This window comes from Malaya genurostris, chromosome 1 (assembly GCF_030247185.1).
Source record: "Malaya genurostris strain Urasoe2022 chromosome 1, Malgen_1.1, whole genome shotgun sequence".
NCBI lineage: Eukaryota > Metazoa > Arthropoda > Insecta > Diptera > Culicidae > Malaya > Malaya genurostris.
In genome coordinates, this window is record NC_080570.1 from 106,591,118 (window position 1) to 106,618,113 (window position 26,996).

At 39.9% G+C, this 26,996-nt stretch overlaps 1 protein-coding gene across 13 annotated transcripts in view; it reads left to right on the top strand.

The window, feature by feature from the left end:
* The window catches only part of LOC131425318 (uncharacterized), a 348,726-nt gene that overhangs the window by 213,481 nt on the left and 108,249 nt on the right, over positions 1–26,996 (top strand). For all 13 annotated transcript variants that reach the window (XR_009228975.1, XR_009228974.1, XM_058587112.1 and 10 more), the window contains 2 exons: positions 6,950–7,508; positions 15,757–15,824. Coding sequence is in view for 11 of the 13 variants with exons in the window: in XM_058587112.1 (XP_058443095.1) it covers positions 6,950–7,508; positions 15,757–15,824 (627 nt within the window). In the remaining 2 variants the exon portion in view is untranslated. The remainder of the gene's footprint in view (positions 1–6,949; positions 7,509–15,756; positions 15,825–26,996) is intronic.

A 26,996-nucleotide genomic window follows, 5' to 3' on the forward strand; every position in this document is an offset into this window, starting at 1 on the left:
CCATTTGTTCCTTACGAGCAAATGCCATTTGAATTTCGGTTGAGAGCAACGCAAGACAATCGTTCGTTCCTTTGCCCCTGCGGAAACCAAATTGTGTATCTGAAAGTAAGCCATTAGTCTCGACCCAATTGTCTAGACGAAACAGAATCATTTTTTCGAACAATTTCCGGATACAGGAAAGCATAGCAATCGGCCGATACGAATTGTGATCGGAGGCTGGTTTTCCTGGTTTTTGAATGGATATCACTTTCACTTGTCTCCAGTCATGTGGAACAATGTTGTCCTTAAGGAACTTATTGAATAAACTCAGCAAGCGCCTTTTGGCGGGGTCAGGCAGATTTTTCAACAAATTGAATTTTATTCTGTCTAATCCCGGGGCTTTATTGTTACATGACAAGAGCGCAAGTGAGAGCTCTACCATCGAAAACGGTGTTTCGTTTGTATTTGGTGTCGCGGCGCGGGTGATCTTCTGTTCCGGAACAGAGTCTGGACATACTTTTTTTGCGAAATCGAATATCCAGCGGTTAGAATATTCCTCGCTTTCATTCGTTGTGTTATGATTGCGCATTCGTCGGGCTGTGTTCCAAAGAGTGCTCATAGATGTTTCTTTTGTTAGGCCGTCTACGAACCGACGCCAGTAACCGCGTTTCTTAGCTCTAATCAAGTTCTTAATTTTAACGTCTAACGCCGCGTAATTCCGGTAATTATCAGGTGTTCCATTTTTTCTGAATATTTTATACGCGGAGGCTCTCTCCGCGTTTAAATTTGTGCACTCTTTGTCCCACCACGGGTTGGGAGGACGGATGTTAGTTTTTGCGCCGGGTACACGTTTCGTCTGAGCTTGAGTCGCGGTGTCGAGAATCAAGCCAGCCAAAAACGTGTACTCTTCCTCCGGAGGAAGTTGTTGTGTTCTTTCAAGTTTCTCAGATATCGCGGTCGCATAGCTATTCCAATCAATATTTCGTGTGAGGTCATAGGAAACATTGATTGTCTTCGATGGTTTTGAGCCGCTGGTGATTGATATTACGATCGGTAGATGATCGCTACCGTGGGGATCAGGAATTACCTCCCACGTGCAATCCAACCGTAGCGATGTCGAGCAAAGTGATAAATCCAGCGCACTTGGTCTTGCTGGTGGTGCAGGAATCCGTGTCATTTCTCCCGTATTCAAGATTGTCATATTGAAGTTGTCGCAGATATCATGGATCATAGCAGATCTGTTATCGTCGTGAAGACAGCCCCATCCCGTACCGTGTGAGTTAAAGTCTCCTAAAACCAACGTCGGTGCGGGAAGGAGCTCAATGATATCACTGAGCCACCGATGCCCAACCGAGGCTCTTGGGGGAATATAGATTGAAGCAATGCAAAGATCCTTGCCTTTGATTGTAACATGACATGCGACAGTTTCAATACCTGATATCGAGGGGAGGTTAATTCGATAAAAAGAATAGCACTTTTTGATCCCCAAAAGTACTCCTCCGTAGGGATCATCTCGATCCAGGCGAATAATGTTAAAATCGTGGAAGTTTAAGGATATTTCAGAAGTTAGCCAAGTTTCGCACAATGCAAATGCGTCACATTTCAGATTATTTACTAGAAATTTAAGGGAATCTATTTTTGGGATAATACTTCTGCAATTCCACTGTAAAACAGTGATTAGATCCGTGACCTCGATGGATGATTTAGCCATCGAAGGATACAATCGCTGAGAGAAGGGGCCAATTTGCAGTCAACTGCTTTAAATATGTTTTTACTGTTGGCATGAAAGCAATTAAAATGCTTTTAAGAGGGTCAGAAATATTAAAAGTTGTAAAAATCCAGTCCACAACATCAGAGAACTTGATAAGTCCAGCACCTAGTTGGTTCTCTGATAGATTTTCAGGGACGTTTGGGGATTTTGTTGTCCCGGGAAGTGGTGGGAATTCCATCTCGGAACTGAGTTTTCCGAGACCAGGAGCCTTTTGCTTCGGTGGTTTGTCCCGATTCCCGTTAGCTGTAACTTTTCGAAGCCCTTCGGAAGACACCTTCGAGCCCTTACTAGGTAGCTTATGAGAGGATTTATTCATTCTTTTCCTACAGCTATGAGGGACCGCCGATGATGGACCTTCCAAAGGGTCGTCAGAATCGCTCTCGTCAGTTGACAAGCAGGCATATGGGTTCGTTGTCAGTTTAGGAGGGGTGGCACTCTTAAGCATCTCGGCAAAGGAACGCTTGGAGTGTTCCTTCAGGGAACGCTTCATCCGATCTCCTCGCAGCTTATACGCAGGACATGCCATTAGGTCATGCGGACCCTCCTTGCAGTAGAGACACTTTTCAGCATCCTTACCGCAAGAGCCATCCGCATGAGCCTCCCCACAGTTAGCACACCGGGGCTTATTGCAGCAATGAGAAGCTGTATGCCCCAATTGTTTGCAATTGGTACAATTCATTACTCGAGGTACAAAAAGACGAACAGGCAGACGAACCCGGTCCAAGAGGATGTAGTTGGGCAAAGCAGAGCCGGCGAAGGTCACACGATAAGAGTCAGATTGGGGATAAGACTTTGTTCCATCCCCGGCGATCGATACTGAATGCAATCGCTTGCAGTCCAGTATCTTGACGTTCTTAAGTGAGGGGTCCTTAAAACAGCCCTCTCCGTACTTAAGAACAAAATAATAGTACTTAACTTTTAATCCAACGGGGGCCACCAAGGCCAAGCCCTCGTCGATCGGCGTATCGCCGCTTCGAGGGTGTGCAAAAAACCTCCGAGAGGAAAAAGCACACTCACTTATAATCCGCACAGTATAATCACAATGGCCACTGAAATCTGGCCTTGATCGATCAAACAATCACCGGCTAACGGTACTGTTTCGATCGTCCGCTCACAACAATGCACTGCTTCAGTGTATAATGTACAAAAAACCTCTCACAGAAAAAAGCACTATTGTCTATTACACAATAGCGATATAATCTAGTTTTGATCGTCCGGTCACGTTATCACACACGGCACTGGTTTTTTTCGCAGTAAACACAAAGCACGTCCGTTCGCTCGGAAGGTTGAAACGGCAATGATTATAGTCATCTGTGAGTTTAGTGTTAAAGCTATAAGCAACTACTTAGTCAAAATTTCGTTGTTCAAGCGGTGAATGATTAGCTGCCTGCAGTGGAAAATATGTATTGCAATAGGCGTCTTAAGTTCAAATAACTGAATAATTTGTTAAAACAACTGAGACATTTTTTTCGCATTCATCAATACAGGTAACTTTACTGGGATTGTGCCATTGCTCAGTTGCACGTGTGATTTGTCTTTGCTAGGTGTCATTGCTAAACTGCCAGCACGATGAATAAAAAAATAACAGTCGATAACAATCGATAAGTTGTACCAATTTTTAACCAATCAAGTTCAGAAAAACATCTAATATTGTTTTAGTTGTTCTGCGATCGCTGACTTTTCCGTGCGTTAAAACAGGTCAACATTTGAATATAGCCAGTGTCACCACAATAATAAAGTGTGGTTAGAGAAAAAAGGTGTAACAGTAACCGAGTGGTTCATTCCAGTAAAACGAGACAATTTAAGGTTCTACTTACAATCTTAGGAAACAGACATTGCAGAAAAACGCAAAAGAAGTTTTCTCCGCTATCACAACAAGAAACATAATTTTCTTCAAAAAAAATGAACCAAATGAACTGATATTCCTCTTTTGAATTTCCACTCAATGACAGCGGAGAAAACTGCTTTTGTGTTATTCAACAATGGCTGTTTTCCAAGGACTGTAAATTGCCCCTTAATCTCAACATAGCGAATTTGTAAAATACTCCGGGGCTCTGGACATGCGATGAACATAAAATAACTTTCGATCTTTTTCATAACTGGCATTTCTTACTTCACCATCCGATCTTCGTTAATATATTATCTAATGTCAGTATGTTCACACGAAAATATGTTTGTGTTCAGGGACGGTGAAACGTGTTAAGTTCAGGTGATTCACTTTACGTACCGATGCACAGTGGGAAAAAACTCCAGGAAACCCGCAAAGAAATCGGGAACCATGGAAAAAGGCAACAAACAAGAGTGTTTCTTATGTAAAAACGTGCTTAATCCACCTAGCAGTGAGATGATACCTTTTTTATCAAACCGCATGTGTTTTTGCATGAATATTCTTCGGTGTTTTAGTTCTCGTTTCATTATTTTAATGACCGTCGTTCTAAGCGGCAATTTGAGATTTTAGTCACTCATTGCTCTGTAATGGCGAAACTGCAAATCGGATCGAATTTGAATCTAAAAGTGTAACAATCGATTCACCATTCCATGATATGTCGAAGTACTTTCCACTTTAGAGTTTACGATTATTTAAGGTACTTCCAGAGCCGGTATTCAGGAACCAGTATAACCCAAACCGATTCGTATGGCCATATGACGAATAAATTGCAATAATTTTGAGTCCAATTTTAAAGCTTTTCGGGATTGTCATCTTATATATCCGTTTGAATTCTAAAAATGAATCATTCTGTAATTGTGGAGCAGGGAAAAGCCCAGTGGAGCTAGTTTAGTTAAAACTTTCTCTCCAACAGGCATAAAACCTCCTCATCTTTTTAATCAACAGATTAGAATGATCCACATAATACATAATAACTAAAAACTAAAACTTAGAAATTATACAATGATGAGAGAAAACTAATACTAAATATAGTATTCTAGTTACTAGAACCTATCGAGACAGATAACTGAGAAACAGCTTTTTTAGAGCATTACGAGAATGATGGAGGTCAAATACATTGAAGCAATTATTAAAGGTTCGTAATAACCGCAGTTAGTTCTAGAAATGGTTGGAAACGAAGAGTACAGCGATTACTATCTAAGTGTAACAATTGTAGAAGATCTGAACAGTCTATACGAAATCAGTGACGAAAATGACCTTACAGATATCACGTTCGTTCTGTAACTTGAAAAGAAATCGAGTGCGGTCTACTGAAATAGCTTGATTTTATGTAAAAATGTCTGGAAAATCTAATGGAAGAGTGTACACTGGCCGCACGAAACGTTTTGGTGGTTATTTTACCCCATTTCCTCCATTTCATGATATCTTATTGTAAATCGTCCTTAAATCTCGGTAAAACTTATTGGAAGTTAACTAAATCTAGCTTATCTTATGTAAAACAAATCTGTAGAACCGAATGGAAGAACCTACACTGGCCGCACGAAACGTTTTGATGACTATTTTACCGATATTTAAGGACGATTTTCAATAAGATATATGGAGAAATGGGGTAAAATAGTCACCAGAACGTTTCGTGCGACCAGTGTAGGTTCTTCCATTCGATTTTCCAGACTTTTTTTTACATAATATAGGATAGTTTTCGTATGCATTCAACGTGGTTCGCTTAAGATTTAAGGGTGATTTAGATGAAAATTTCACATATTAGCGGAATTGGGGTAAAGTAGCCACCAAAACGTTTCGTGCGGTCAGTATAAGTTCTGGCATTCGATTCTACAGACTTTTTACATAAGATAAGCTAAATTTAGTAAACTTCCAATAAGTTTTATCATGATTTAAGAACGATTTACAATAAAATATCATAAAATGAAGGAAACGGGGTAAAATAGTCATCAAAACGTTTCGTGCGGCCAGTGTAGGTTCTTCCATTCGGTTCTACAGACTTTTTTTTTCATAAATAAGCTGGATTTAGAAAACTTGCAAGAAGTTTCACCAATATTTGAGGACGATTTACAGTAAGACATTTTTACATAAGAAACGTTTTAGTTTGTTGACCTATCTCAATTAGTTCATGAGTTACAGAATTCTTTGCGGGTATTCATAGATTTTTCCCACTGTGCGATGGGATGACCCATTATTTTGAAATATTCCTCAATTCGTTTTTGAATAATTTTGTTTATTAATTTGAGTTTCAATTACTGATATCACTACTTATATTAATAGTATTACTATTGTTTCCTGCTCGAAATTTCAGGTGGATAATTACCCACCTTCGAAAAATTTCGGGTAAGTCGAACTACGCACCGTACCCACCTCTTCCATCGTCCCTGTTTGTATTCGATTTTTTCCGTATATTATATAATTATTCATCCTACAAAAAAAAAACAGAATGAATTGACAAATTTTATTTTTATATGCCCCAAATAAACCACGAACCACCAAGGAGTAAATTATTTGGAAACAAAACAAAAACAACAATAAATTAAAAAAATTTCAAAAATTTATGGATCTCTCTCGTACTTATTGTTATAGTCTATTGATCGCATGCATGCAAACGAACTTTCCGTGTTGGTGTTAATGTGCATGACCTGAACAGCAAGCAATTCGGTTGCGGCTACCACCCAACATTGATAGTCATGACAAAGGCAATATAATTTGTTCATGTGTCGAATGTAACAATTATTTTATTTTCGGTTCAACAATGACCAGACTACATAGCCAGCATACGTTGCTCGGTGAGCAACAATTCGAAAAATAATGCTCCCATAGCACGAACCCAACAAAGCGTGATGAGCTAGACAATTCTCGTAAATCCGAAACGTGGCGTGCTGGTTTTATTCATGATTTCCAACGAACATGAATATGTACTTAAATGTAGAACAATGGAGGGTCGCATGAAATTGTCCTGTTGCTTGCAAAGCAATTTCGAGCTCCCTTCCGGGCTTCCATTAGACGATAGCCAGGCGACCTTTGACATTTCTATCGACGTCGTCATGAAAAAGTGAATCTAATCATCTCTAGACCACCAAATGCTGTTCAACCTCTCACAAGTTGACCTGGTATCGATGCACGTTTCCCAGTCCCCCCGAGGGAAAGTTTCCGAAAAAGTGAACCCTCATCGTCACGAGCTGTCCTAAATAAATTACCGTAAAATTAAATGATTTTTCAAGCAAAAATCTAGCAAGCTTTTGCTAGACTCAAACGAAAACTAATTGAACTGAAACAATTTTTTTTTCTTTTAATTGTATTTGCAGTGGAGGTCCGGCGTCCGGAACAATCTGAAATTCGCGATTTCTACATCGAATCACTGGAGGGAGTTCCGCCGCTAGTAGAACATGGGTTTCGTCGCAGCCGCAGCAAAGCAGTGGGTCATTTTTTAGATAGCAATCAACAATCCAACTCGATAAATCATCCCGAAGGGCTGCGTGTCAACATGCAGGAAAATACGTGGATCGATGATTTGGAAGCCGACTGGGTCAGTGGTCATCGGCAAGCATCCCACGCGAATTCGGGTGCTCGAAAATTGATTGCCGACCAACACACACGGCACCAGGATGCAGTTCGGTGGAACGGAATTCAGCCGAATGTGGAAGCATACTTTGAGGATGGGGATGGGGATGATTCGGAAGAACTCGACAGTGCCATTCTGCGGAACGATTGCCCCAGGAATGCTTGGAAACAGGATTTCATGTTCAGTAACCGCATGGCAATGAACTGGAGTGTTATCCGGGAGAGACCCAAGGTTAACAAGTACGGCGGTAGTAGCAGCAGCTTAGGTGACAGCGACCTGCGCAATAGAACTGTATATTTTAGGTAAGTATACGTTTTCCACACAAATTTGATGGCTATATTTTATTGTATTAGACTAAACTGTAGAATTTTTAAATGGTTGTCTGGGTTTACGACTAGAGGACTGCTTTGGATTTGATATCTCCATTTTGGCTTTGTCTATGAAATGTAGTATCAATTGCGAACAGCATAAAAATTGTACCAGTATAAAAAACGTAATGTTAAAAAGAGCTCAAATTTCAGTCTTATGTTCACTAAATTCTATAAATTGAGTATCCAGAAGTTACTGAAATAAGTACTAAAGAAAACATCTGGAACGTTTCCGTTTTACACACTTTCCTCAAATTCTTGTCATTTTTGAAAACCTTCCATGTTTTCCGCTTGGGGAATTTATTTCCTTCGGCACAAAAGTAGCATCGTTGGCTTCGTTGGCTGCCATCACAGAATTCACGAAACGATACGATGTCAGATCCGGCCAAAACATAGTATGACCATCTTGGAACCAGAGGATGGGCAGCAGGTGGCCGTTGATGGTGCAGATTGTTCTGTACGGCTTACTGAATTTACCACACCCACCTGTGCCTGTCGCACATCTCGGCAAATTTGTTACCTCTCTTCTTTCGGAGCTTCTCCGGTACATCCATGCGGGTCCTATCGACGAAAAACTTCAGGACCGGGTATTTAAGGGTTTGGGTACCGCAAGGGTATCGGTTTTGTGCTAAGTGCACGTAACTAATTGCTATTTTACGTTTTGCTTTCAGCTCATCAGTGCGTTAGCAATTTATGATGAAAGTCAGGTCCGGGATCTGCTTGGCGTCTGCATTAATGTACGTCTCGTCGTCTATTACGAAGCATTTCGATTGCATCAACCACTTGCGGTACATCTTTCTGGGAAAGGATTTGGCCACCGCGGTTTTTTTTATCTGTTCGGTTAGGCACCGTTCCTTTCTTCAAGACACGAAGTACACATGGCTTCATTGTCTGCCGGATCGATCAGACGAAAGAATTGGTCTTCTTAGTCACATCCCGAATTGAAAGGTTTTCATTGCGCTTGAAGTAATCCCTTTATTCCGTTTGATTGTCGATAACCAACAGTTTTGCGATCCACCAGTGAGACTGGACTGGATTTTCCACGGCCGCGCTTATAACTTTTTGTCGAAGAATTTCTTGCATGGATTTTAAAGATAGTCACTAAATTTTGTTTATGTTATCATAACACTCTAGATCAGGGCTGACATTATGCATCTCAAAACGAGTTGCTCGAAACGATTATTTTTGAAGTCGATTCGACTGAACTATGGCATTACGTATCGCTTTCGACCACGTGATCGAGATCCTAACAATAGTAGTTCGACTGACGCTGGTCGAATTGTCATAACAAACATAGGTAAACAACCCCATATACATTGCAATCATGGAAAAGAATGAAACTGTGAATTATTGTTTAGGTATTTTCGAATACATTTATTCGCTTAAAGTACTGAAAAGAAGAAAAATTTTTGTAATACTGAGGTTGTAAGTTGCCACGAAATCAATACGAACACATTTCTGAAATTTATTTCAAGAAGCAGATTCGTTTCCACTCCATTTAAAAAAGTAAATTTCAGATTTTTTTCAAGCCTGTTCTTGTACACAATTTATAGATGAATTTTTGAAATTATAATACAACAAATTCTGTGTTTTTCATGTATTGTTGCAAGTCTAATACAATTTATGTCATCCAAATGTGTAGTTTTAATCAAAGGCGTATAGGTTCTGCAGCTTTCATTGTTGTATTTTGTCATATTTATTAGGAGATTTTGCTCTAGCTTTAAGATACCAGGAGCAACCCATTCTTTGTAGTATTCATAATCTGTTTAGGTACTATTGAAGAGTCAAATACATGCTAATAGCACGAGATTGTGATGCTTTTGGCATATTCTAAATACTTTCAAGGAGTTTTGACAAATATTTCAATTTACTTGAGTTAGATATATGGGTAAAAACATTATTCGCTCATTGTAATCAAGCGAATAAGCTTTTTCCCACAATCCGTTTGAGCGACTTTTTCTATCCACAGGATTCAAAAAATTTAATTACAAACTACAGTTACTGGGCATAGGTTAGTTTAGACTTACTTTTGTTATTTTAAATAAATACCACGCAGCTTTCAATTAATATGCTTTTTAAATAGTTGGACTTGTACATAATATGCCAAACACACAAAATATATAATGATATACAAAACAATGTATTAGAATAAAGATTATCAATACTAATATGTTTATGAAAATCTATGATGTTATCGATAGCAAAGCCTTGGTATTACATTCCTGTAGTGGAATTTGACCTTCTGTTTCAACAGACTTCGCTGCCAATTCAGAGTGTACAGAACCATTGCATGGCTGGTGCTACGATTCTACTGACACTACGAATCCTTCCAGGTCTGGGCTCGAACATACCACAACTGGTTTGTAAGACCAGTGCCCTATGCAATGAACCGTCAACCCGGGACAGTTATCGATAACTACCTTTAAATAAAAAAGAAACGTATTCGAAAACTCATAGTTGATAGTAATAAGGCTTTCGACCATTTCTTATCGATTTCAGTCGTTTACGAGCTCGATTGTTTTGGTTCCATAATGCCAAAACTTCTCGATAATCTAATACTTCTTCGAGTGAAGTCGAACGAAGCTCGATGATCGTCTTTGAATCGAGAACCATAAAACGAAACGTGGTCGATTCGATAAAATTTTAGTCGAATCGAGATACATAATGCCACCCAGTTTTAATCATGAAAACGGATACAACGCCGTTTGTCTCACACGAGAGGCAATGGTTCCCATAGGTATTCCGCTACTCATTATTTGTGTGTGCATTCGCGTTTGAACAGAGCCCCTTTACAAAACAAGAATCAGTATCGATTTGCACTTCGTGGAGTTCGTTAATGCTGTAGAAAAGGTTGCTAAGGACATTAGTTACTGGATTGTTCATCGATTTGTTTTGTGCGCCGTTCGCTGAATGAACGTGATCAACACCTTTTACACAAACAAACTATGAAATCAAAATTCTCAAAGATCTATTTTCGAGAAAATATACCGCATAGTAACAACAAAATTACTGCTTGTTCAAAACAAATGTTAGTTGTTATTTTGACAATAGTTGCAATAGTCCTACATCAACAGTTCAAACAATCTGATATGGGTGTCCCTTTTAATTTTTTGCCAAAAGAGCATTTGTGAGAAGTGCTGATTCATAACTTTATTTAAAAAATGCTAAATTTTTTTAAATTTCTGTAGAAGTTTACGGGGAACATGCTCTATAGGTCACCAGCTGTGAACCTTGGTTTAAACACTTCAGGGCTAATTATGTTACCGGAACTTGAAAAACTCAATCCACTTAGAGGTGTGGTAATGCCTTTCTCTTTCATCGAAACAGTCTCATTAAAACACGCATTTTCATTAAGATAATTTCTGGCAATAATTCGGGCTCATTAACAAATTTTGAGAGTGCCAGAAAGACTATTTAAAAAAAAATTGTTTTCGACATGATACTAAATCTCGACGTTTCATGCAATTTTAAGACTTTTGGTATAAAAAAAAACATATCCGATTCAGCTCAAATTTTGCATGGGAACTTTTCTTGAAGTGCTTAATCTAGCGCTTTACGAAATTAGAGATAATCCCAAAATATTGGCAACTTGATGTATATAAGAGCGGTAAAAATTACGTATTTTGTCGGTTGCGTCACTTATACCACCATATCTCCGGAACCAAAAGTCACAGCAATTTGATCTTTGAACTCGCTCAATGGCCTAACAGTAGCTTTTAAACGTTATTTTGTTAAAACCGGTTCAGCCATCTCTGAGAAAATTGAGCGTTAAAAATATTCAAAAAGTGCACACAGACATTTTACGATCTTGTCAAACTGAGTCGAATGATATATAACACTATGGATTTCCGAGAATCCGTTCGAAAGTTCGAAAGAAAGCCTTTTTTCAACAGCCTATACTGTAAAATCTAATAAAGATACAAAAATTCGTCCAAGACATAAAATGTGCTTTTAAATTAACGATTCCATGAAACAACCTTTAAAAGAAATTTAATGAAAAAAGTTAAAAATTAAAAAAACAAATAAAAAAAAATCCAACATGGGAATAATTTTTTTTTTTTTTTGTTGAAAAAAGAAGCCTTAGGGGTTTAACTCAATCTTGGCAAAGTTTCAGAGTGGAAAGATTAATACTTTCGTAGCAGTGAATTTTTCAATCATGACCCACACGCGTAGTACCGCAGCGCAACTCGCTCGAATACGGGCTTAACTTACCGACACATGTCGCGCCACTGATCGAATCCTTACTTTAACAGTTTATTGTTAGCAACGTTACAGTTAAGATCGCGGTGTAAAAATGAATTCAAAAATCAAAAACATTCGTTGCGTCCAGTTTCTTCTTCCCTTCTTGAGAAATTCGATTTTTTTCAAGCAAATGATGTTTAGTGTGCACCGAGTAAAATTGTTTGGCTTTAATTGTTATTTCGGGGGAAAATTGTTTTTTTCTGTGACATATTCATGATTATTAATAATAAAGACATCAAAAGTTTGTTAAAAAAATAGTTTTTACTTTTTGTTCTCCGAAACATATTAATCCTTTTTTTCCCACAAGATTTTTTTAAAAGTTTATTTAGACCCGGTAATTCCCACGAGATTCCCTACTTTCGAAACAAAATATCTTGTTGTGTTTTTCTTATGCGCTTTCTTACGAATACTTCAATTTTCTGGGAAATCAATTAAAATTCTCATTCTCTCGAATTTAGTTGCAGCTTTTGCATGAAATTTTTGTTTCAAAGATAACCTGGAGGCAAATAGGGTTCATCCTAAAAAGACAATCGATATTTTAAAATTTGAGAAATGCAATGTTACAATGTAAGTAAATTTAAGAATTACTTCTGTATAGTCGCTGAATATTGTCATCAGTCTTAGAGGATTCAGAATCTGTGATCATTATTGCATCAGCAGAATTTTCCCAAACAGCTGAATAGTGAAAATTGCACAATTTTCGCAAGTTTTCCAAAATTGTATGTCATCATTATTTTAATACTCACGTATATCTTTTGTCCCAATTTTTCTCGCTTTCTGCCTACACGGTGCTGACAAAACATCGTTTGCTTGCATAAAATCAAGAAAGGAAGAAAAACCCGACGCAACAAATGTTTTTGATTTCTGCTATCATGAGTCTTAAAGTTAAATGGATTGCAGCAATGATTTTGATGTTTGAATTCGTTTTTACACTGCGATCTAAACTGAAAAGTTGCTAACAATAAACTGTCAAAGTTAGGAATCGATCAGTGGCGCGACATGTATCGACAAGTTAAGCCCGTATTCGAGCGAGTTGCGCTGCAGTCCACTTCGCGCGTGCAGGTCGTGATTGAAAAATTCACTGCTCCGAAAGTATTAATCTTTCCACTCTGAAAGTTTCCCAAGATTGAGTTAAGCTTCACAGGCTTCTTTTTTCAACTAAAAAAAGGAAAAAAATAGGCTCAAGTTTGAAATTTTTATAATAATTTTTAACTTTTTTCATTAAATAAACTGTGAAGGTTGTTTTATGGAATCGCTTATTTGAAAGGTAAGAAAAAGATGCACATTTCATGTCTTGGACGAATTTTTGTATCTTTATTGGATTTTCTAGTATAGGCTGTTGAAAAAAGGCTCTTTTTTGAAAACGCGAAATTTCAAAAAATCATATCTCGAAAATCGAAATCGAAATAAAAAAAATGTTTCGAATATTTTCAAGTTCTTTACCGAAAAAAAATAGTTAGATGAAAAAAAAAATTGGGTGGCTGATTTTGCGTGGAATGCCCCATATATAAACAAAAAGAGAATACAATCTTCGTAACACGTGAAAAAATAAAGAATCTAAAAAAAATTAACTAACTAACTAAATATTTGCTTACAAAGGGGACTTTATCTGTGAAATACATAACTTTTTGAACTCCACCAATGTCGTTGCGCGTTTGATTTCTCTTGGCATCGAATTGAAAAAACTTATTCTCTTGCACAATAATAAGTTTTGCGATCTGGCTAACAAAAAGCTTGATATTCAAGTATCAGATGCGTTTCTAGTATTGTACCTATGCAAATCAGTTCCTCTTTCAATTCACACAAATATCGAGCAGCATACCATTTAAGATCTTGAAAATAAATTCCATGGTTAAGTAGTAAATGCTCTGTTTCACTGAAAGCCATTGTAATGCGTTCAGTAGAAAATCTGAGGAGGTATATCTACTACATTTTAGAATTAATCGCATGATTTCATTTTGCAGTCGCTGTAATCTCAAGATTTGTGTGTTATTAGCAAGGAACAGATTGGATGGGCAAAAGTCAATGTGTGGTGAAATGACTGCTTCATACAGTAGAATCTTACTATGGATCGTTAGGTCATTTCTCAAACGACACAATATACCGAAATGAACAGAACAGTATCATCAGCAAACAAATTTATATCACAGAAGCGTAAGACTCGCTTCATATCATTAATATACATAATAAATAGAATAGGACCTAACACACTTCCCTAAGGCTCGAGTAGATTTTAAGATATGTTTTCAGTGAAGTTCTTGGACGACTGAGCACATTCCCGGAACGCACATATCAAAATAGACAAGTAAGCAATATACTGCCCTAAAAGTTTGAACAGCAAACAAAAAACAAACGTAAGTTTCTGTAGTTTTTGCTGTGACACAGTGTTGTCCCTAAGGACGATACTCCAAGTAGTTCTTGGGTCTTGGAACATCTCTTAAGTATTTCCATGGTCTCAAAACATACTCAGATGGTCCTAGATAACTTAGCGCAGATACATCATCTAACATCTCAAATTTCAGTATGCAACCGAACAAACACCTAAGTTCAATAATTGCTGTTTATTGTTGAAGTACTGCATAGTCGGAACTTCAAGTAATAGAGCGAAAAATCATCATATCGTCGGCATAGAGCGATTTTCTAGATTTTATACAAGTACTAGAATCATTGAGCTAATCAAAATATTAATGACCGCAAGTGACTTCCTTGAGGAACACTGGTTGACATTTCGAGCGTATTTGATTGTGCGATATGAACTCTGCTTGAAAACGGATTATCCAGCTGAACAGGAAGACCGATAAGTTGCTTTCTACTCCATAACTTTCTACGCTTTCTTCTTGAAGCTTATAGAATGTGCGAGCTTTGAAAACTCAAATTATGAGACATTTGTGGCTTTCTCGCACAAGTAAAAATTTTATCATAAACTAACTGATAACGTTTTCTTATGATTGCTTATTCTCTCAGAGGGCAAATTGTGAAAAGGCGCCGTATACTAAAGTAAGCCTTGTTCACGCTGAAAAAATAATAGTAGTAATTCTTGCTCACACGCGTGTCATTTAATATATCACTGCTCGATAGTAAAACTCAGTACACAATGAGACAGCGATGACGCGATACAAATTAAATAATTATTATATCTATGAGCCTCTTCACTATGCCGCATCATTTCTAGACGCAGTATTTTCTGCCATTTATTCTGCATGAAGTGTTAATGTTTATCATGCCGCCTGTAATTACACACATTATCGTAACCATCAATGGTGGACTTTTTGTTTGAACATAGCACACACTAAAGGGTGACATGATTTCAACCCGGCTCGCCTTGGAGCCCACACACCGGACGATTCCATGTTATTTCGCTTTAACGGACGAATGAAATTTTCTGCTTATTTGCTAAGCTTTAATACCCAGAGCATTGTCGTCCTTTCCATAGCATCGTATCTTGTCCTTTGGCTGACCCAGTGCCGTGAGACGGAGTCTTTGGGTCAACCAACTTCAGACCATACAGGGACAACATCGACACCGGCGGGAAATCGGATCACTGTCTTTCGACAAAGTTCCAACAGTCGGTAAAGTTTCGCCACACAGGGAACTGGCAGTGGGAGTGGGTTGCTCGTTTCCGCTCATCCACCGACAGTAATATCCGGAAGTGTGACAAAAAGCAGCGCAACGAATAGTAGTCGCCGTGACTCTAAATCCAGTGTGCGGGCGTACGGGCAATGCTTTTCCGATGAAGGGAATGGGTAAACGATGAAACTTTTCCACACTATTGCCGTAATGTAGTTTTACAAAGTAAGATACTCCCCCGTATTCCATTACCGATGGTACATAATGCAAACAGTTGTCTTTTTAGGTTGGATGTGTACTTGTAAACTGAACTATTAAGGCAACTTGAAATGAGTTTTCCAACATTTCACGTGTTTCTATTTTCTCGTTTCAGGATATTGTATCGTACAATGACCAGCCATATTGTTTACGAACTGAATTACCCAATGGTGCTTTTGAAAGGTGAGTGCATTCGGTTACACATGGTAAAATTTAGTTTACAAGTTGTACGTTGATGCAGGCCAATTTTGGATGCAATTATTTCTTAGTTGCCCTTCGGTAATAGTATTGACATTACATCTGTCAGCGGCATGTTGGATCGCGTGTGTTGTGAGTCTTTTTTTGTTTCTAACGAGTTTAGAGCGAATATAATTTCGACTTGATTACTGTTCGAGGTTTGATGTGGCACATAAATTAGTTTTGGAAGCATGGTGAACCAGAATGAGACATGGTAATGTGGTGTCTGATAGGTCTTTTCAACTTTGGAAAATGAACGATGAAATTAAGGCGCGGGAATAAAATAATGGTGAGAATATCCTTCCAATTTAGGACAGTTTGAAAATTTACTAGGAATGATTTTCATTTGAACGGTTGAGTGCTATTTGTTTTCGAAAACTCGTTTAAGTATTTTGCAATGCAAAAATCGGATAAAAACGTTAAATGAAAGCCACACACAAAAAAAAATATGAATTTCACAGGTGACATAATTCTACAAATGATACAATTCACAAAACTTAACTAGTTGAATGACGTAATATTCCATTCGTACAGAATTTCACAGTCTTCGAGTGAAAATTGCACTCGGCTATCAAGTGCCGCTGTATGTATTTATATGTATCAATTATTCATCAATCAAATATGTGCTTCTGTGGCTCAGTCGACTAACTGGTGTGTTTTTGATCTAATGTTTGTCGGTTTAAGCCGCGTTGATGGAATCGATCTCGTGGTTTTTTTATATCATCCGATTTCAAGCCGTGTAACGTTTAAATCACACAATTTTACATGTTCTTGAATATAAATTTATGTGATATATGACGCTCCATTTATGCGCATCTTATAATTTGTAAAATCACAAGATTTTTTCGAACTGTGCAGATTTTGTAAAGCAAAAATCGTTTAAAAACAGATTTTTCGTTAGAACCTTACAACCAAATGAATGCATAAAACGTTCAAAAACTTAGCCGGTTTTTCCAAAACAACTGTTTTTATCCAGTTCTTGCATTCGAAGTTTCTTTACCTACGACCGTTTCGGACGAAGCATGGCTTTCTGTTTTTTTACGGGCGGCTAAATCCACAGTGTCATCTGACAGAAAAACTTTGAATGCAAGAACCCGATAAAAAACACTCGTTGTGGAAGCACCCCCTTAATGCTCAAGGGAAATATTTTTCCCTTCTATAAAAATCATTATCGATTCTTCAATTGTTATTAAAACGATGTGTTTTTGCAGATTTTCGGACACTTAATTTGAAATAACTGACACTGCTCTTTAACTAATTAACGCAGTTTTTATTGAACCGAAAAAAAGGCGTCTGAACTGGACGGTGATTTATTTGAACTGAGTTATGTGTGTCTACTACACATGCGATTGATCGAACTGATTTGAAAGGCCTTTTCGATTAGGAGAAACTACCTGATAAGAGAGATTGTGAAACAAGTAGAAATCTGAGATGTGTGCAAACGGGATAGATCTAATATCGATCTCTACAGACTAGGGTTGTTCAAGATAAATGGTATGCATCCTAATTCCGCTTAAACATAGCCGGCCGCCTTGAAATCTCTCTGATTTCAACTACAACTATAGCTACCAACTCTGACTACTGTGCTTCAACTAATACATAATATGATCGCTGTGTATGTGTATGCTTATTGATCAGCTGATTGTAATACTGCTATGATGATGATGACCTTGATCCATTTTGTATTTGATATACTGCTGCTGGTGTGCTGACGTCACTGCTACTGTGTTGTCACTCTTGACCGTGACTTTTATTTGCTGATTTGAGCATAAAGGATTCTTCTGATGACTATGCTATCTGCTTCGTCCTTACTGGTGATGATGATGACTTGATTCTGGAACATATGAGAGGGTGCTTTTTCAAACTGTTATGAGAAAAAACCAAACGACTTGCCTGAATCGGAGGCCCCTTGGCCTCCGATGACGCCGGTTGGCATCCTGATGAATGTCAACTGAAGGAAAGGACGTTCTTACGTGACATTTTGTTGTAGGTATGTTCGATGACTACTATGAACTACGAGATTCGAATGCCGATGTAAGCTGGCCATGCTCCTCAACAATCGTTTCGCAGTATCATGGATTAGGATAGCGCTCTCCTCCTCCGATGCGGTCATGGATACCTCGAAAATGTCCAATGGGAAAGACTCATGTAGTGTCAATTCGCAATTAGATGAACACATTGCAAACATGCTCAAACGCGGAACGTTGCAACTGAACGGAAACTGACCAGACATGTTCTGGCTGAACTGCATATGTACCATACATGCAACATTTACTGAAACCATCACCGGACAATACAGATTACCTCAAACTGGCAGTAGGCATCTCTGGTTGATCTGTTCCAAGAGAGCCGTCAAGGGTCAAGAGTAGTAATGACTGAGAAAAAAATGACCGATTATCTTTTTGAATAAGAAACATATACATAACTAAACTGGTGTGCGGAGGCCTCTCAGCCTCCGCCGTTGGAGGGATACTAGATCTCCTCTGATGAAGAATTTGATTTGTCACGAATTGGCAGTACACAGATCTTTGAGATTCCTCTGGTATAAATACCATCCTTCGTACGAACGTGTACTACCCGGATATTGCCATCTGGTCCGTGATGTACTTCAGTAATTCGTCCCAGCAACCATTTCAGAGGAGGTAAATTTTCTTCTTTCAGAACTACCATTGTTCCGACTGCTACGTTCTCTTTATGTTGCATCCACTTCGTTCGGTTATGTAACTCTGATAAATATTGGAACGTCCACTTCTTCCAAATTCCCTGAGTGTAATGCTGGATCTTTTGCCATGCTGATAATCGATTTTCCGGAATTTCAAATAAATTGGGTTCTGGAATTGCCACTAATGGACGCTGAATCAGGAAATGACCTGGAGTCAATGCCTCAAAATCATCTGAATCGTTACTGAGAGGGGTGAGTGGTCGTGAATTTAGAATAGCTTCAATTTGCACCAACACAGTCTGCATCTCATCGTAGACTAAACTGTGTGATCCGATTGTACGTTTAAGTAAGGTTTTGAAGGATTTAACTGCTGACTCCCACAAACCTCCGAAATTCGGTGTACGAGCTGGAATAAATCGGAATTCGATGCTCTCGTTGGCTGTCTTTTTTTGTACACTGTTTTGAAACTGCTGATCCAGGAACAAACGTCGAAGTTCATCTAGTTCGCGCCTCGCACCGACGAAATTTTTGGCATTGTCGCACATTATAAGATCAGGTTTTCCTCGTCGAGCTGCGAAACGTTTCAGAGTTGCTAAAAACGCCTGCGTTGTAAGATCAGCAACTAACTCTAAGTGAATAGCTTTCGTAACTAAACACACGAACACTGCTACGAAACACTTAACGGACTGGCGTTTACGATGTGGATACACGACGTTGAATGGTCCGCAATAATCCACACCGACTCTTTGGAACGGAGCACACGGTGTCACTCGTTCTGGTGGTAAGTCTGCCATCAGCTGCTCATGAACTTTTGGCTTCAATCTGAAGCATGCCACACATTGGTGAATAACCCTTCGAACAAGATTCCGAACATTTGTAGGCCAGAATCGCTCTCGCATTGTTGAAATTATGAGCTGCTGTCCGGCATGATATAATTTCTGATGACAATATCGGACAATAATTGTGGCAAGTGGATGTCGATGGTCCACGATAAATGGGTGTCTGCGACTTGCTGGAATAATAGCATGACGTAACCGGCCGCCAACACAAAGTATTCCTTCGCGTAACTGAGGATTTAACGAGGCGATACGGGATGTTGATCGAACATGGGCTGAATGAGCAATACCTGATAGTTCCCGTGCGAAACATTCTTCTTGTGACAATCGAATTAATGCACGAACAGCTTCGTCAAATTCGTCAGATGAAATTGATCCAAGTTTGCGGCAGCTTCGGTTGGCCACTTGAGCGTTAAAACGGAAACGACGGAACAGAGCGACCAATCTTATCAGATCCATCCATGATGATCGCAAACTGAATATTTCGCTGGGTTGAACTACTTGGAGCATGGCAGTAACTGTTTCTTTTTCCTCCAACATAGATCGTTCGATTTCTTCTTCGTGGATCGGTTGATTTATCGGCCAATTTGTGGACTCATGCATAATCCAGATTGGTCCTCTAAACCAGTGCGACTGATACTGTAATTGTACTGGACTCATACCTCGTGAAATAATATCTGCTGGATTCTCGTTTCCTGCTATATGATTCCAAGTTCCGTTCTTGGTGATGTGCTGGATTTCAGATACACGATTTGCTACAAATTCCTTCCATCTGGACGGTGGCGATGCCAGCCAGCACTTGACGATCATTGAATCAGTCCAAAAGTACGCTTTAGCGTTGATCCTAATGCTGTTTATCACCTTTTCGTACACATGTGATAACAACAAAGCTGATGAGAGCTCCAAGCGTGGAATCGTCTGTTTTGTCTTTTTTTTCTTGAGATTCTCCAATGGGGCGACACGAGACTTCGATGTTAGAAGATGCAGATTGACTTCCCCTTGCTCAGAAATAGTTCTTATGTAGATACAAACCCCATAGGCCTTTTCGGAAGCATCACAAAAGCCATGGATTTCTACTGTCTTCACATTGGCACCAATACCCGTCCAACGAGGCACGGTTAACCCTTCAAGACCAGTCAGATTTCGTCTGTACTCCTGCCACTGTTCCTGCAGTTTTTCGCACAACGGTTCATCCCATCCGCATTCTTGCTTCCACAGGTCTTGAATGAATATCTTAGCTTGAATTATGACTGGACCGACTAAACCCAATGGGTCAAACAAACGAGATACGTCAGCAAGCACAGTTCGCTTCGTAATGATATCTGTGCTCCACTTCGGTGTACTGAAACGGAAGGTGTCTGAACTAGGTTCCCAAATTAATCCCAACGTCTTTACTGCACAGTTGGAGGAGTTTAATTCCAAGATCGTTTTATCATCACGCAAGTTCTCTGGAACATTAAGCAAAATCTCTTTGCAGTTAGAGTTCCATTTACGCAATATGAATCCTGCAGACTTCAGAAGGTCAATCATATCACCAACTAACTGTTTCCCAGATTCGATATTGTTGACGCCAGTCAACATATCATCCACGTAAAAGTCTTGCTTCAAAACTCTTGCAGCGATCGGGTGTGTCTGTTTTCCGTCTTCCGCTAACTTCTGCAGGCATTTCGTCGCTAGATACGGCGCAGACGCAGTACCATACGTAACTGTCGTTAGCTCGTAAGTGCGTAACTGTTCATCTGTCGAGTTACGCCACAGTATTCTTTGTAATTGTTGATCGTGTTTTGTAACTTTCACCATGCGATACATCTTAGCGATATCTGCAACTATGGCATATCGGTGTAATCGAAAACGTAATGTAATATCAATCAAATCGTCTTGCACGACAGAGCCCACCATCAAAGCATCGTTGAGTGACACACCTGTGCTTGTTTTACAAGATGCATCGAAGACTACTCGTAGCTTAGTAGTTTTACTGTCAGGTTTGAGAACTGCATGGTGAGGTAAATAGTATCCTGTTCCAATCGACGAGTCGTCGATAACTTCGATCATATGACCGAGTGTCTGGTACTCATTAATGAACTCCGTATATAAATCCTTCAACTGTGGATTGCCAGAGAATCTTTTCTCCAATCCCGTAAACCGTCGAACTGCTGTTTCCTTCGAATCTCCCAACTGGCTAATAACAAACTGCTTCTTCGGTAACATGACAACAAATCTGCCTTCATTGTCTCTCACTGTAGTTTTTTCGAAGTGGACTCCTCGATGGAATTCGTACTATTAGTACGACATGTTTCTAGCTCCCAGAATTTAGTTAGTTGATCTTGAATTTCCGTTGTGGAGCAAGCATAAGCTGTTGATGATGTTCCGACAGAACAACTATTTGGAACTCGACCCGAAACAATCCAGCCAAAAACGGTGTTTTGTAGTGTTGGTCCCTCACTAGTTGCTTTTACTTGGCCTTCTTTCAGCAGATCCATATAAAACTCCGCACCAATGATGACATCAACAGGTCGCGTCTCGTGGAATTGCGGATCTGCTAAGAGGGTTGACTTCGGAAGTAACCATTGGACTGGGTTAACATTTGCAGTTGGCAATGCTACAGTCAGTTTCGGTAGCACGTGAAACTGCATCTGTTCTGCAAACAGTGAAATTTCTGATGATCGGGCTGCTACTTCCGCATAAACTGATTTGTTTGACAAGGAACGTGCAGCTCCAATTCCTTGAATAGCAAGATACGACGGAACTTCATTGAATCGCAGCTTCTTGTAAAATTCCTTGGACATTAGACAATGTTGAGAGCACGAATCAAGCAATGCTCGCGCTAGCTTAGACTGTCCATCTCGATCAGTTAACTTAGCAAGGGCAGTTGATAACAGAATATTATGCATTTGTGTAGTTGGAAGTGCTACATAATTGTGACTAGTAGCGGCGTTTGCTGAGGTGGACTGTGTAGGTGTATTCTGCGAGTGAGCAGAGGTAGCAGGTGTGTTGCTTGATTGTGTCTGTGCGGGTTGGTTCAGGGTAGATGGCTTTGTTTGTATCTGTGGTTGTCGAGACTGTTGGATTGCTGCCTGTGGTGCCGTTGATGAAGATGGAACGGAGGATCGTACTTGGTTGGTGTGTAGCATAGAGTGGTGCTTCTGACGACAGTGATGGCAAACTCCTCTTTCGCATGAACGAGCGTAATGACCAGGGCTTAGACAGTTTCGGCACAGCGAGTTCTTATTCACCGCATCACTTCTTTCTGGAATTTTCATTCGTTGGAATCTTGCACAGTGAAAAGCAGTATGCCCAGATTCATTGCAAAACGGACATTTTCCATGCGCCTTCGCTGTTGCATGACAGAATGAAGTCTTTGCTTGTCTGTTATCTGTGCCAGAAGCCTTTGATATAGTAATTGACTGGAGCACAACACAATGATTTCGCAGGAACTCGATGACATTATTGTATGTAGGAACTTCTGTTGAACCATGATGAGTTTCCCAGAGACGAAGAGTAGCTGAGTCCAACCGCGAACAGATCATGTATGCCAATAGGGTACTCCACCCAGTAGTGTCTTCACCGATTTTGTTCAACATCTGTAGATTTTTGTCGAATTCTCCAATGAGATGATTAATTCCGTCATAACTTTCCTTTTTCAAAGACTCCAGCGAAAATAGTGCATCTATATGAGCCTTCACAATCAACTTCTTATTTTCGTAGCGTCTCACGAGTGCATTCCATGCAACACTATAGTTCTCTGCAGTAAGCTCAATCGAATTGATTTCTTGTAATGCCTCTCCAGACAGCGAAGATCTAAGATACGTGAACTTGTCTACATCAGCTAATTGATTATTGTTGTGAATGAGACTATGGAACGTGTCCCTGAACGTCACCCACTCGCGAACCTTGCCACCAAATGAAGGCAGTTTAATCTCAGGTAATCTTACTCGTGAAACTGGTGTCGGCATCGGTTGAGTGGCAGCAGCATGTGTCCACAGCTGTACTGTTTCCGCCTGAAGATCTAGCAACTCCGATTTTAGATGACAAAATTTATTATCAAACTGGTGAATTACCTCAAAGTTGCTGTCCTCGCGTGCCTGCCTTGCCTCTTCTTTAATTTCAGGATCCTCTTCAGCACCACCCTTTAAAACTTCGTCTTCCTGCAGTAGCTCAATTTTACAACGAATGTCATAAAATTCTTTTCCAACCTCTTCCAATTTCTGAAGACGAATATTGAGTTGCCTAAGGTCACGCTCTTCATCGAAGTTTTGGATGAACCGATCTATCAACTCCATAAAATGATGCAGTTGCTTCTCACGTTTGAGTAGCGCCTTCAAATCACCAGACATCCTGCAGTAGAATAATATCACACTCTTCACAGAAAATAATAATGACTCACTTTTGGAACGAACACCACCGATCAACTCGACGTTCCACTTCGCGGACCGAAAGACAGACTTACAACCCAATTGACAGCAGCAATGAGAAATAACGCAGAAAGATCGACAACTTAAAAGCCAGCAGAATTTCCAATGATAAGAAATTGCATACACGACCCGTGCTACGTGCTAATAAAGGAAAAAACTCGCATGCATTTTAAAATCTTTATTGACGTCACACCTTGATAGGCCACATGCAAAAGGCCACTGAAATTCATGCACAACTTCACCGATTAATCCTCCTTGCTGTCCTTTTACTGCATCTGAATCCGCGACGCGTGGTTTGTGGTTGCAATGGCGTCGAATCCCGCGTCGGTAGCGTCACTTAAACTTCGTGATGGCGAACATCTTTTGTAATCACTATTGTCTTCACGGTGTATTGTGGTCGCATTTGTTTCACACAATGTCCGAAATTTATCAACTTTTTCGGGTCTTTTATCCGCAACTGTCCGAGTATTTTTAAGCTGTCCGAGAACCTGTCCTGTACCGTACAATCCGGTTCGAAGGACCAAAATGTTTTTGCAGATTTTCGGACACTTAATTTGAAATAACTGACACTGCTCTTTATCAGGAATCAGAACAAATTGGCTCAAATGGCACGTTCCCCTTGATATTTGGAGATTTGTGCCTTGCCATCAATTTGTTTTTAGCATCATTTTCCCGATATATAAGAGGGAAGGATTGAAAGGAAATGGTAAGGGTTGGACTAGGAGGATGGGAAAAATTGACGACACAAAAACACATAAAAGCAGAAGTAAATTCTGCACCCCTAAAGGATGCTGAACAATCTGCTGAGGATCACATTTAGTGGAAACAGAAGGAAATTCTGAACCTCTACGAGGTCCAGAACAGTCTGCTGTTAATAAAACCTCCAACCCCCGAGAGGATTTAGAGATCTTACAAAAGCGACACCATTCTGCACTCCCGGAAGAATGCAGAACGACTCGCAGTATGTAAGAGCAGAAGTAAATTCGGTACCCCCCAAAGGATGCCAAACAATCTGCTAAACCCTATTTAAGGTGAATACAGAAGGGATTCATTCACTCCAGGAAGAACGATGAACCCTTCTGACTATAGCTCCTTACCACATTGGGTGAGAAACGAGAGAATATCCTTCAATTTTAGCTCCGCATACACAGACTCAACCATGTACGGAGAACCAGAAACCCGGATACGTAGCTGCGTCAATGCGGGACAGTTACATATCAGATGATATGAAGTACCATAATCGCATTTACACAAATCACACGAATAATACTCAGCACGTTGAATAGCAGCCATGTGATAATTGAGTTTGCAATGTCCAGTCAGAGCTCTGACCAGAATACTTCAATGATACTTGGAGAAATGCAGTAGACACTTTGACATTTTCAGATTTAAATCTGGTAGAAATGCTTTTGTCTGAGCGCAAGTTTGCAAGCTGCGCCAGTAGCTGGCATGTTTGAATGCAGCCCAAGAACGAATCTTGTGCTTTATCCAACTAGTTGAAAGTGGTAAAGCTGGTTCAGGACCAACGAAATCATTCGTTGCACCAGCTCTAGCCAACTCATCAGCCCATTCATTTCCAGTAATACCAGAATGGCCGGGTACCCATAAGAAGTAAACAGCATTTGAAATGCTGAGGTCTTCAATTTGAGTTCGACCTGCGATCACTAGATTCGACCGTGAGTCATTCGAACTGAGTGCTTTTGAGGCTGCCTGACTGTCGGAACAAACATAAATACGTTTACCACAGATCCTCTGCTGAAGTGCCGATTGTACTCCACACAGAATTGCGTAGATTTCTGCTTGGAACACAGTACAGTATCTACCAAGTGAATGAGACTGCTCCAGCCTCATTTCACGACAGTAGACACCAGCACCAGCACGACCATTCAACAGAGAACCGTCCGTATAACAAACTATGTGTTCATCAAGTTGTCGTTCCAGACAACCAGACAACCATTCCTCACGAAGAGGATAGCTCACATTGAATGTTTTGAAAGGAAAACTACATGTGAGAGTTAGGTCACTAGGAGCGAGTAAATACTCATCCCACGTAACCATTTGAGACCACAAGCGAGTGTGGCTGGTAGCATAATCTAATGGGTTACTGTTCAAAAGCCCTGTAACCTTAATGAAGTGGTTTAATGCACAGTAGCGCCTCTAGAGCAGCAGTAGGAGTTGTCGTGAATGCTCCTGTCATCGCCATTAGGACCATCCTTTGGAGATGATTTAGCTTTGACTGAACTATCGCGACTTCTCCTTTCTGCCACCATACAAGTCATCCATATGCTAAAATTGGTCTAACAATAGTTGTGTAGATCCAATGAATATATCTGGGTTTGAGTCCCCACGATTTTTCAAAAGCTCGTCTGCATTGGCCGAGAGCCATGCAAGCTCTTTTAATCCTGAAGTCAATGTGAGCAGACCAATTCAGTTTTGAGTCAAGAATAACCCCGACGTATTTAACTTGATCGACCACAGTGACCTCTGAACCAAAGAACTGCAACGGACGAGCTACTGTAATTATCCTACGATGAGTGAAAAGCACCATTGATGTTTTGCCCGGATTTACAGATAATCCAACCTGACAACACCATTGTTCAACAGATCGCAGGGCTTGTTGCATTAAATCAAAGAGAGTGTTAATGCTTATACCGGTCATCAATATATGATAATCGTCGGCAAAACCATAAGTCGGAAATCCGAGGTTATTAAGTTTCCTTAACAAACCATCAGTGACTAGGTTCCATAAAAGTGGGGATAGTACACCACCTTGAGGAAAAACCCAAGATATTCCGTTCACGACTGCAATGTTTAACCTCCTGCAGCCATTCAGCCATCGGCACGGAAATACACCTTGACTTAGGAGTTCCTATTTTTGTGGCCTTTTACGACATGGAACAGGAAACCAGTGGATCAATTCTTGGTAAAAAATAATTCCGCCGGATGCCACACGGCTTACCTGTTTGGTGGACTTATACCACCGGTACAGGTGGACCGTAGCGTTATTCTTAGCCAGTTGGGAAACCGCTACCGACACTACACGGCTATCTAGGCTGCTCAGAGAGGGAAGTTAACATTGATGGTCAACTTCCATGGATGGCCGAGCAACCGGTGAATCACTATTGTCTTCACGGTGTATTGTGGTCGCATTTGTTTCACACAATGTCCGAAATTTATCAACTTTTTCGGGTCTTTTATCCGCAACTGT